Below are 13,281 nucleotides of genomic sequence, written 5' to 3' on the forward strand. Positions count from 1 at the left end.
CAGGAGAAAAAAGGAGATGACACTTAGCTGGATGGGCCATCCCTTCCCTGTCCCAGGCCATCACAAACACAATAGATCATGGAAGTGATGTCAAGGCAGAAAGGGTACCATACCTCAGTTCAGGCCTGACTTCCTGTTCTAAGTCGTGGTGTCCTGAGAACTAGGTCCTGGATGCCAGTGAGCACCCTTTACACATGCCCAGCTCCATTCTGGGATGCTGAAACTTCTGTCCTTGCCACACTGCGCTTTGTCCATGCCTGCCCTCCCGAGGACCCCTGGCCTTGACAAGACCCTGCCTCACGGTATCAAGTTTCAGCTTTTCACATACCATCCTTCCATTCTGCAGTCTCTGTTCTGCCAAAACCAATACCTGAGGGAAGACTCTTACACATATCTAGTGAGTAAATATCTTACACAAGGTACAGCCTCGGCCCTCCTGAACTATAACTTCTGTATGCTGACCCCAAGGGAATAAATATTTCCCAGGAGATTTCACCTCAATGATGCTCATTTCTCCCCCTCCCCCTCCTCCCCCTCCTCCCCCTCCTCCTCCCCCTCCCCCTCCCCCTCCTCCCTCCCCCTCCTCCTCCCTCCCCCTCCTCCTCCCCCTCCTCCTCCCCCTCCTCCCTCCCCCTCCTTCTCCTTCTTTCAAGACAGGGTTTCTCTGTGTAGCTTGGAGCCTGTCCTGGAACTCACTCTGTAGACCAGGCTAGCCTCGAACTCACAGAGATCCTCCTGCCGCTGCCTCTGAAGTGCTGGGACTAAAGGCATGCGTCACCAATGCCCTGCTGTTCATTTCTTCTTAATCACAGCTGATTTTGCAGGCCCAGCTAAGCAACATCCATTGTCCCAGCAAAGGTTTCACATCAGTGGTGATGGTGCCTTGTTAACTGAAGCTGATTCTCTAGACCCAGTTAATCAGAAACCAGAGATTTTCAATTCAACTCTGTTATACAAACTGCCTTGATAGAGTCTCTGAGGGACTTTCAAGTGTTCCTCTGAAACTTGACAGGCCAGGCCTCCATTGTCTGCATTTCTTTCAACACCCTAACCTCCCAGCTCCCACAGGACAACCCACATCAAGCTTTGAACGCTCAATGGCTTTTCTAGCTCAGAGTTCCACACACTTTCACACTCCTTCCACAAACATTGTCAAGTCTGTGAGCCCACCCTCTGGGACCAGTTTCTGGCTTTGTTTGCTTTTCATTGCTCTGAAAAACAAAAAACAAACAAACAAAAAACAAACACACAAAAAAAACCCACCATGACAGAAAAATCAACTTGAGAAGGAAAGGTTTATTGTGCTTACACATTGTGATCACAGGAATTCAGTGTGGGAACCTGGAGTTGGGAGCTGAAGCAGAAGCCATGGAGGAATGCTGCTTACTGCATCCTCCCACAGCAATCCTTAATCAAGAAAATGCCTTCCAAAGTCTTGCCCATAGGCCAATCTGATGGAGGAAGTTTCTCAATCCAGATTCCCTCTTACCAGATGACCCAAGCTTGTGTCAAGTTTACAAACTACTAACCAGCATATCAACCAAAAGCTATGCTCTGATCCATTGTATGCTCTCAAGCCTTGGAGGGAGACCTCAAGGAGGCACAGAGCCACAGACACCTTAAGGTCCTTGCTCCAGAAGGTTGAAACATATGAGAAACTAGACTTTGTCAAGGAAGGAGAGACCCAAGAAACAAGAGACCCCTCTAGTTGTAGACCCATCTGGTTGTTGTGCCAAGAGACAGTCAAGTGGTCCAAGTCTCTGTTTACATAGTCAATGTGGGGCAGGCCTCCTCCAGGGAGACCATGGCCAAGGGCTGACCAGGTCACCTAAGAGTTGTGCAGCCAGAGAGTGTTGTGTGATATTTTGTTTGTATTCTGATAAAATGAAGTTTGAAGGTGGAGTCAGAGGGTGGAGCTGGCCACTAGTTAACCATAGAGGTTTGGAGGACTGTGGAGAGGGGGTAGGAAGTCACTGGTAGCTGCCCCTTGCTTCTCTGATCTTTCAAGTTTTTATCCCAATATCAGATTCCTGGTTTTATTGATAAGATTAATTAGATTTATCCATCAAGAGAGGTAAGATGGATCTCTCTTGAGAATGTCTGGGCATCACAGCATTGGGATTCTCCAAAACTGATACTGAGTTCTCAAACACCTGTGATGTCCCCACTGACTGCCAAGTCCTGGTCACCACTGCTCAAAAAGCCCATGCAAAGACCTGGCCACTTTCACTGCCTGCACAGGGTTGCCCACAAGTGGACCCCATCCTGAGCAGACCTTGCCTGGTCCCACAGGGAGCGTTCCGAGGAGTGATTCACCCCACTATCACCAAGTCCCTTTCCACAGTTACTGGGAAGATGCCACTCACATCACATAGGTGCTGAGCCAGAGTAGAGAGGAGCTGCTGAGACACTCCAGAGCACCTCATGGGAATAAAAGTGTTCATAGTCAGGACTGTGATTCATCAAGAAAACATTTGGGATGTTCTGACTGACCCTGGGCCAGGCAGAGCTTCATTCAGGGGTCCCATCACTTTCCAAGGTCATAGCTCAAGGCAGTCTCAACATGGATTCTCATGAATTAATAATGCATAACACATACACACACCCATACATACATACATACATACATACATACATACATACATACATGAAAGAATACTAAAAGAAAAACTACCTCCCAGGCTCCTGTGGAGCCAGATACCCACTGAGGTCTCTGTATGAACAGAGCCTGTCTCTGCTCCAGTCCCCAGGAAAGTTCAGGAGTCCCTCGCCCACCCACCATGGCCCCCATGGTTGGAAAGCATCTCCCAGAAGCAGAAGGGAAGGGAAAGGGTCATTTCTCTGGCCATCCTCCAGCAGCTGAGCCCAACTCAGGCACCTTCTGTGCACTGGCACTGTCCATGTTGCCCACCAAACTCCAGCCTCACACTTCTGCCCTCTCAGAGCAGCCCTCCCTTGGTCTCCTGCTCGCTATCATCTGAAAGCTAAGCTCCCCAACATAGACCCTCACAGATAGGGTGGTTATAGGCAAGAGAAGGTAGAGTAAGTCTGTCCTCTCCTCCGGTCTGCTACAGACTCTGCCTGGCCTGTCTCAAGGGTGTGTCTACACAGGCTGAGAAAAGAGGAGACAGCTAGCGGTCAGTAGATGCTCAGCTGGCAGCTTGGGCTGAGTCTATGGCTGGGTCCTATGATGCTTCCTGAGGACATCGCCAGTACTACAGGACGCTTGACTCTGGGTCCACCAGTTCCTAACAATATCACAAAGCCACTGACAACAAGTGAGTGATGACCAAATCACACTGGGGCAGGGCCTGAGTAGATGCATTGTCTTTACCATATTGAGACTGGTAGGTCTTGCCAACAGGGCACAGAACAGGTTAGGGAAACTTTGGAGTGCCTGGCTGGAAGGACAGGAGACAGCCAGGGAAATGTGGGTGTGTGTTGGCAGCTGGAGTCACAAAGGACATCTGTTGTCTTCCCAGATCTAGTGTGTTACCTAAAGGGATGGACCCTGTCAAACTACCAGGAGAGACCAGATTCCCTGCAGCCATGTGTGAGTGAGTCTCACACACAGCAATATGCCCATGCCCAGGGTATTTGGCTCACAACACATGGCAGAGCCTATACCAGGGGAGTCTGGGAGTAAATGCAGACTGGAAAAAGTGAGTCCCCAGCAGAATCATGGGAGGCCAGTCCTCTGAGACAGAAAGAGCAACAACTTTACACTGCTCCTGACCCAGTGGTTCTACCTCCAGTGCCATCAGGGGTGGCTCATTCAAAGCAAGCTTACCAGTGCCCTGAGGAGCATGCTGCCCGGACTGGGTCTACACTGGGCAAGACCAGTCCTCCTCAGAGAGGACACAGGTAGTAGATATGGCAGGGGCCTTGAGTTGTGACTTAGAGGACCATGTTTGTGGCCCACAGCAGGGATGGTGATTGGGCCTTCTCTGGGATGGGCCAAGATGCATGTCTGGCTGTGTCCTCATCTCCTTAGCCACAGTCATTGAATCCCCTGACAGCCAAGCATCAGATATAACCAAGATACTAGCTGACTCCTTCCAGTGTCTCAGGAATTAATGAGTCCCATTTAGACCTCATTTCTAAGAGCAGCTTAGAGTTACAGAATTTAGTGGACAGAACAGGGCAGGTCCCACATGTCTGTCTCTCCCTTTTCCCCTATTGTTCTGTGAACTCAAGTTCACAGAAAAGAGCCACACCTTTGATAAGCATTCAAAAAGCTGATTGGCTGACTACAATTTCTGTGATTTTGGAGATTTGGAATGTTGTGGGTCTGGAGTCAAATTATCCTGGGCTATCTTTAATCCCCTTAATAATTAGCTCATTGACTACTTCTGTGTCAGACATAGTATCCTTATGACTGTTACATAAATTCTTGCCATGTATTGATTTAGCAGACCACTAGCTTTCCCCAACCCAAAAGCTAAGACTGTCATCAGGGCAGCAACTGAAATTCTGGCGGAGATTCCCCACTTTGCTATTAGCAGTTGATCTGTTGTTCCTATGAACGTATTTGGAAAATGCCTTGATTTATGACCTTATTTGTAACTAAAAAAAAAACAAAAAACAAAAAACCAAAACCTCATAAAACCATTTTCTCATTGGTACATGGTTTTGGGGGCAATCCTGGATCTGTGTTCTGGGGCCATGGTTGCTCATATTTGACTCAAGCATTAACTCTGCTTCCCTTTGAGACAAGACCTCTGTTTTACATTCTACCTTCTTGCAGTGCAGAGCCACATGGACATACCAGAATCAGCCCAGCCATCTGGCTTTTACTTACCCTGTAATCTCTCCCATACACCTGGAGCAGGGGGGAGTGACCATGAGGTGAACAAGGAGAGGCTGGCTGCCTCCCTCTGCATGCCCAGGGTCTGACAAGGCACCCTCAACCAGCACAGTCTTCGAGCAAGGAAATGAGAGATGTCTCAGTGTGGGTGCCTCCCACAAGCTTGGGGGCTACAGATCTTAGAGAGACAATACTGCCTCCAGAAGAGGAGGCCAAAATAAAAGGAAACCCCTTTGGAGTACATGCAAGAGTGAACAGTGCCATTTTAAGTGGAATTTCCTTTTCTTCCCAGGCCTCAGGCCGGTCCACAACAGATCTCTCTTTCCTTTCTCCTCTGCTCAGGAAGGGCCACTTGTTTTTCTGGGAATTCAGAGTTGGCAGCAGGGTGTCCTCCTAAAACCCTTAACTGGCTGGATCTGGTTACTGTGGGAACGGAGCCTTGGGGAAAGGCTGACCTCCTGCTGGGTGAGAACATCCAGGAATTGTTATAATGGGTGGCAGGTTCCAAAACTGAAAAGGATCTGTGAATATTTACACATAAATCCTCTGCTGGCTGGGATATGGTCCACCTTAACACCTAGGGTGCTGGGTGGGGGTGGGGATGATGAACAAGGGAGTTGGAAGGACCTTCCTGTCTGCCCTGTATCAGTGTAAAGCTCTAAAATGAGGAACCCAGAAGAAACAGCTCCTGCCCTCACATCCCACAAAGGCAAGAAAGAGCTCCAGCTAACCAGATAGGCTCCCCTGGGACCCTGGCTCACACCAGACCTGCAGCCTCTGGCTCCAAGCTCTGGCTGATTATGCCTTGTGGAGAAGAACATACCTGGCTGGTGATAGACTAGCTTAGGGCACCCTTCTATCTGCTTCTGCCTGGAGAGGAATGAGCACCCCCCCTTGTTAATCCTGGGGTCCTGGGTGAAAGGAAATGCTGCAGGACCTGGGAACAGTTGACAGCATCTTCCAGGCTGCTCCCTGGTCAAGTGGATGGTGATGAGGGTCCCTAACTAGGCATGGTCCTTCTGTCCTGGATGACCTGGGGCAAGCTTCAAACAATCTGTGACTGGCTTCTAGGGTCTTCTTGTTCGGGGTCAGGCTTCTCCATCAGCACTTGCTTGTGTGCAGACATGACACAAATCTCCATTCAGGACAGTGAATGGGGAGCTAAAGATGGAAAAGAATCATCTAAGCTTCCAAACTTCACTGTCCTCATCTAAACAGAGCTTCCAACCTTTGTCACCCACTAGAGCTGCAGCCAAACACACAGACCCCTCCCAAATGGGCACCGATGAGACTGACTTCCAAGAACCACACGGGGTCTGGGGAAACCAGCATTTCAACCCTATGCAGTGGTACCTATTCTCACTATCTCATTCCACTCCAAAAGACCCAACCCATGAAGTCCCTGGGAACCCCCCAAGCCCAAAAGGACCTGTACTGTGTGGTAGGTAGGACATTTGTCATCCAATGAGAGGTGTCTAGTTACAGCCCTGTCTTCCCACCCACACTTCTGTCTCTATATCTTTGTTTCTCTGGCATCTCTGTGACTTCCTTTCTCTGCCTTCCTGTGTCTGACCCTCCTGCCCTCTGCTCACTCAGGCTTCCCTGGAAACCCACTCCTGGCAAGAGGAGACACACCCTGGGCACTCCCCACCTCCAGAGATCAGACTAGATGTGCTAGCTGAGTGAGGTCAGAGGAGCCTAATTCTGATTCTGGTGATCTTAGGAGTACCTTCCCAGGCCAGTGTTAGTTAGAACCCTGCTCTGCCAAGGTCTCTCGGACACGGTTGTTGAAATAAGTTCATTCTGTATCTGCCCATCTGGGATGGTGTCTGGAATAGTCTACTTCAAGATTCTTCATGACTCTCTCCAAAATGAGGACTTGTGGGCCTCTCCTTCCTTTGGGCACTACCCCTCTCTCTTCCCAGAGACCTTTGATGCCTTTTCAAAAGTGCCTGAAGTCTCTGTCAGCTCTCATAGTGCCCTGGGCTCTGATTGGACCTGCCTCAGTCTCCCTTCTAGAGGGAGGCCTTGGTTCAGGCCTCAATGGTGGTATGAGCAGTAGAGGGGCCACTACCCAATATGGTAGGTAACATGATCTAGGGGCGCCTTAGGACATGCAGATGGGGACGGGCTGGGTTTCCATGGCCAGGGCCTTTGACTGATTGTGGGATGGCCATGCCTCCTGCCTGTGCCATCCCATGACAGAAGTGCTCCAGCTCTGCTACTCACCTTCATGAGTCACTGTCATGACTTCTGCCTAGGTGACATTCAAGGTCCATCCAAGATCCATGTATTGGCACCTCTAGTTTGGAGAGGCCTTGAGGGTCCCAACCTGACTAAAGGGGTACGTACCATCCCATGACCAGAGAAGTGTCTTCCAGATCAAGGCTCAAAATGCCCTGTGCAGCAGGAGGGCACTCCCACAGAAAAACAAACAGTAGGACAGAGTGTGTGTGAGGGTACCTGGAGAGCATGGGGTCAAGGGTATGACCTATGGGACTCTGAGAAAAGTATGACACCTGCAGAGTTAAGCCAGACCTCAAATAACAGTCAAAAATTGCAGAGGCTATAAATAGTTTGCTGGCCATCAAGATTGGGATTACAATTATAGACCAGGGACATGTGGCCCTGAGGCCATGTCTATGTTGGGAGGACAGTGTATTATCACCAATGTTTCCTTTATTTACTGAGACAGCAGAGACAACTTAGTAAGAGCTGGAAGTGGTGGTGCATGCTTTTCCTCCCAGTACTTGAAGACTGCCAAGGGTCCGAGGCTATCCTGAGCTATAAACTACATTGTAGACCAGCCTGGGCTATAGCATGAGACTACACTTGCAATTCAGATGAAAAAAAAGCAATAACTATAGAAGTCCAGTGATGAATCAGAGAAGAAGCTGGAGAAGCTCTCCTGTTTCCTCAACACTGATGTGCTCCATCCTGGGCCCTGCCTCCCATTCGATGTAGTGTCCTCAACCTGTCTCTTGTTTCCTGAGCCTCCTCCTCAGTGTCACCTAGCTTTTCTGGATTCATCCTCACTCAATCCCCATTTACTGCTCAAAATTGGGGTCTTATGTAAAGCAAGCTCCATCTCCCTGTTTGTCCTTGTAAAAGTCACTCAACTTTGATGGGTTTTCTCTTATGCAGACACACAGCAGTGAGCAGGATCAACTGGGCTTCCTATGGGTCAGTCCTTCCATGGCCCCAGCCTGGATGAGTTCAAGGCCTATGGAGGCATTCCCAGTACCCTGGACTCTGGCTGCAGAAGCCTCCCCATGGGAAACCCCTTAGCTGCTTGTGAACAGTTTGGCTAACATTTCTGGGTGGCTACAGAGCCGTGCAGATTCCTGGGACACTCGCAAGCAAAGGGAGAAGGTGAATAGAAGCTGTGTCCAGAAAAGATAGAGCTGAGCAATTTTTAAATTTAAAAATTTAAATTCGAAAGTGTAAGCTCTTTGAGGGGCTTCCTGGGGAGCTCTCACCCTCCTGGGCTCCAAAAGAAAAGAGGATCCCCTTTCCCACCATGTCCATCGAGGGCCTTCTCTGAGCCAGAAGGGTGTGTCTAGGGCACAAGCCACTCTGGCCCAGCCAATGCCTGTCTTGGGCAGTTCACAGCATGAGTCTCACCTAAGTCCACAGTAGAGGAGCTCCATGAGCAACGATGGTGAGGGTTGCCATGAAATTTCTAAAAAAGCCAACATAAAAGCAAATGGATAAACAGAAAACAAACAAACAAACAAACAAAAAACAGTAGAGGTTTAAAGGGGATGGAAGGAGAAAGTTATCATTATTTATGACCTAAAAAACAATCCTTACAAAATGCCATGACTGAAGTAGCTGAGCATTTAAATAATACAATTTAGAATTACATGAAGTGGCAGGTTACAAAAGAAATACACAAAGTTACCAGTGTCGCCCCATCCCCGGTCCACCCCCAGCCGTTGTCCCTGCTCCACCACTACCCCCCCCCCCCTGCCCCCCCCCCCCCCCCCCCCCGCCTCCTCCAACCCGGTTCATCAGAGTATGACTAAGTTTGATGGAAAATGCAGGACCTGGGTGAGAGATTTGACAATGTAAAGACATCCATGTTCAGCAAATTTATAAATGCATTTTAGCATAAATGGATTTGGATTTTGAATCACCATGGAAACACACCTCTGGGTGTTTCTGTCAAGGTATTTCCAGAGAGGTTTAAGTGTAGAAGGAAGAATCTACTTTTTGTTTTGCTGTGAATCCTTGGTTGGCCTGGAACTCACTATGTAAACCAGGCTGGCCTTGAACTCCACCTGCCTGGGTTTCACAAGTGCTGGGGTTAAAAGCATATGCCATCACACTTGGTAGCAAGACTCATCTTGAATATGGGTGGCACCACCATCCCACAGGCTGAGAGTCCCCACTACATAAAACAGTGAAAATCAGCCAAGCACCAGCATTCATTCCGTGATGGACTGTGTCCCATCTTAAACCATGAACCAAAATAAGCCTTCCCTTTCTTAAATGCTTTGTCAGACGTTAAATGAGCCAAGTAACTAATACGGAGAAACTTTAAAATATGATTCAGAAGTTCATCTTGGGGAAAAGGGCCAAGAATGGCCTTAGAAATATTGAAAAGGACTGACTGGAGGAGAGGCAAGACTCCACAAGTGCCTCTTGCTGCAGGGACAGGGTCCTGAGAGGCTGTATACGCAGGTGTGAGAACTCCCATCCTGGTTGGTATTCCCCTCTTGTTGCCAGGCAAATGGAGGTGGGTGGTGAAACTGACTTCCTAAGAAAGAGACCTAAGTCTTCAAAACAGAAACTCTATCTTCCTCCTGAGCTGGATACACCCTGGAGAGGCTTCACACGTAATTAATGGTACTGTACACAACATCCAAGTTATGCTGCAGGTAGAGGCAGCTAACTGACCTTCTCCTGTCTGTCCCTCTACTCTGAGGGCCAGATGTGGTAGCTGGACCAAGAGAGCCACCGTGGGGCACGGTGTCTGTAAGAACCGAAGCCCTGCTCCCTTTAGTCAGATTTTGCTCTCTCCACTCCATTCTGCAAGCTGTGCTTCAGAGGGGCAGGGGTTTCTGCCTCCTGCCACTTCCAGAGCCTGGCATCATAGGAACTAATAAACATTTGAGTGAACAAATATGAAAACCATGTTATGTGTAGTGAAGAATCATGAGCACAGTAGTGGGTGTCCCCACTTCCAGTGCCCACTTGTTCCAGGCCTCCTGAGCCGCTCCTCAGGAGGGTTGGGGGTGTGGGGTAGGAGACTCCTAGTCACTTAGCACAACCCTAAGCTACACTGAAGTGACTGGCCTGGAAACCAAAGATTCAGTCTCTTAAGCAGGCAATGGCCGTAAGACTCGTACTGCCATCTTCAGGCAGACCATCAAATGCCCTTCCCAGGCCAACTGCCCCACACCTTTCTGCCCAAGCATCGCCCATCTAGCTAGGTCCAGGGCAGGTCCTTCCCATAGGTCCCAATTCTCCCTTGGCTCACCTCTCACTCAGGTACCACTCCACTGCCCTTCCCAACCCTCTCATGCCCTTTCCCTGCCCTCTTCTAGCTCTCTTCCCCCTCCTCCCCAGCCCTCTGCCCCTTCCTCATCCTTGCACTTTCATCTCCTGCCTCGGTCCCGTCCAGGCCCTGCCCCTACTCCAACTTTCTACCCCCCATGCCCACCCCAGCCCTCTCTTACCCAGACACCCCGGCCCGGACCTCGCCTTGTGCCGCCCCTCCCCGCCCGCCCGGCCCGGTCGCCCTCTTGCCCCGCCCACACCTCGTGCCCCGCCCCTGCCACGCCCCGCTCCCCGAGACCCACGGTCAGCACCGGCAGGCTTCGCATCCAGCAGTCATCGCGGCGCCCGGCGTTCCGACGCCAACATGTCCCAGCGCTTCGTGGTGACCCCAGCACAGAGCGGGATGGGGGACGCGGGACCCAGGGCGGAGGGCGGCGGCAGCCAGAGCCTGTGCTTGGATCCCGACCCCGACCCCGAACCCGACCCGGATCCCAGCCTGGTGGCCGCGCTGAAAACACAAGAAGTAGACGCGCTGCCCATTCTGCGCTACTGTCGCGAGCCCAGCCGCTATGGTAGGTGCAGCTAAGCCTTCCTCCTAGAGGGTCACTGCTGCCTCTGTGTGGGAGCAGCGAGTGAGAGACTCCCTGCCTGCTGCCCAGGTGTCAGGAGGTGGCCATTGCCTGCTGGCTTTAGGAATGGCTGCAGGTCACCAAGTGTTAGAGCGCTGGCTCCGGAATCAGCTGGTGTCCTTTGTCCCACACTTTAGTCCTGCTAATCCCTGGCCTGCCTGATGTCCTGTGGACCTTGTAGGTGGTAACGTTCTGTAAGTGCCAGTGGGATATTGGTGGTTGGTGGAGGATAGCTTTTCCGATCACGGTGGCCCCTCTGCAGTTAGGACCACTGAGAAAAGGAGCTGTCTCCTCTGTCTCTGGTGAGGGATTCGAAGGTGCAGACAAGACAGAGGCAGCCAGCCTTTGGTGAGAGCCAGTGACTGTAACTTGACAGCTGTGGCAGCCCACTTGGCTTGCTGTCCTTTATAACTGACTTGTGACCTCTGCCTGAATGTGGGAGTCCTGGAACAGTGCAATTTATGGTTGGCCACACACCTGCTAAGCCAGGTTTTCTGGGGAGCATGCAACAGGAGCAGGCTCTCACAGTGAACTCTCCAGATTGTTCTAGAGCCCTACTTTGGTCACAGAGTGAAGATGAAACCAGATCTGGCATATGGGTTGTTTTTTGCCCCCTGGAAGACAGGTGGCACTTACCAGGGGTCCTCTAAGAGACCTCTACCTTCTGAGTACCTGTCTGCCTTGCTGGGTAGGGTCTCCAAAGCTGGATTGGTACTGGTCTAAACAGCCTGTCCAGTACTAAGATGCCCTGCTCTGGTCAGCTGGGGAGGCACCATTACGGGTACCCATGACAGGTGTGTTCATGTTGCACATATGCAGTCTTTTAGAGATCTGGGTGAGGGTATGCCGTGACACTGTGACTAAGAGGAACTTAGAACTGTCACTTTTCTGGTGAGTTAATTTTTGTAATAAAATTTGAGGTGTGTGCTTCCCCATGTGAACTTGGGCAGTGCATAGCTTTGGTGTGCGTGAGTGCGTGCGTGCGTGTGTGTGTGTGTGTGTGTGTGTGTGTGTGTGTGTGTGTGTGTACACATGCACACTACAGATACTCATTCCCTAGACTAGACATGCTGAGCTATGTCTCCACCTGTCTCTGTTCTGAGCTCTGGATCAGGATTTGTATCATGCTTTAGCAGATGGGGTTGCTAGGATGCTTGTCCTGCTGGGTAGTGGTTGACTTTCCTTAATCTTGGCATGGCAGCAAGGTTGCATGTGTCTGTCGGCCTACTTGCCAAGGGACACGTTTCTTTTTGGAACCTAAGAAGCAAATAGATGATCTGTTAGGTCACCAAATACAGTGACAGAGCAATTATGGTGTCTGTAGACCCTGCTTATAGGGAGCCTGCTTGACCATGAGGGCTAGCCAGAGGGTGTGAATGGGAGAAAGCAGGACAGCCTCAGCTACTGGGGTCCTTTTGAGTTGCTGAGGCAAGGAGCCCCACTGCTCTCTTGGAAAGTGTCCCCCACCCTTTAGGCAGATAATCTGCTGATGGATGGTGTGACCTGGGCTGTCTGGCTCCCCCATGCTCCCAAGGAACTCAGGCCTCTAGGACTTACTCACTTTTGGAGTAGGAGATTGATGCCCAAGAATATTGAACACCTTGAGCCATGAGCTTGGTTCAGGACAACACTGCTCAAAGTCCTTCGTGCTGAACTGTAAGTCCCATCAGAGGCCCTTGGAGACAGGATGCCAGGGACAAGTATGGGTGGAGACTTCTCCATGCCCCCTCCACCATTTCCTGAAGTCCTGGATGTAGCAGGTGAGGCAGGATTAGGTGGGGCCCACCAGGAGATTGCCCAACACTGAAATCTCTACCTTCCTCTCCTCTCTTGTAGATGAGGTCTTTGGCTTCAGTCTAGAAGGCCCTGAGGGTCTGATGTCCAGGGGTCAGACCCCACTGGAGGCTGGAGGTAGGGTTGAGCCAGTTCCTGTCACCTCCATGTGCGTTCTAGGGGTTTGGGACTCAGTGCTGTCCTGGGGCCCCAAAGGTGCTGTCTCCCTGTCTGGCTGACTAAATCTGTCTGTGGACAGCTGGCTCTAGTTGTGTGGGGATTTCGTGTGACAATGCCAGACAACGGTCAATCCAGTGGTTTCGTGTTGTGCTTTTACGTGGGAACAGAAGACCTATTATTTGGTGTTTCATTAACACAGTGTAAACTAAGTTTGAAAAACAAACAAAGATTTTATTGGTCGGACTCAGGCACAGTGCCAGGAGCCAAGCCCTGGGTGGGGTGTTGTCCTGAGTCAACCTTTGGTTACAGATGTGTGGCAGGTGATGAGAATAAACGTTCTAAGTCCCCAGAGACATCAGGTCTCCTGGCTTGCAGCCCTCCTTCAGG

General features: G+C 50.5%; 1 protein-coding gene across 2 annotated transcripts in view; it reads left to right on the forward strand.

Annotated features, from left to right (window-relative positions):
• The first annotated feature begins 10,629 nt into the window (after positions 1–10,629).
• Slc12a7 (solute carrier family 12 member 7) overlaps positions 10,630–13,281 on the forward strand; it is an 80,904-nt gene continuing 78,252 nt past the window's right edge. For both annotated transcript variants that reach the window (XM_036207394.1, XM_036207395.1), the window contains exon 1: positions 10,630–10,884. In XM_036207394.1, coding sequence (XP_036063287.1) covers positions 10,677–10,884 — 208 coding nt within the window. In that variant the 5' untranslated portion in view covers positions 10,630–10,676. The remainder of the gene's footprint in view (positions 10,885–13,281) is intronic.

This window comes from Onychomys torridus, chromosome 15, assembly GCF_903995425.1.
Source record: "Onychomys torridus chromosome 15, mOncTor1.1, whole genome shotgun sequence".
In the NCBI taxonomy this organism is placed as follows: Eukaryota; Metazoa; Chordata; class Mammalia; order Rodentia; family Cricetidae; genus Onychomys; species Onychomys torridus.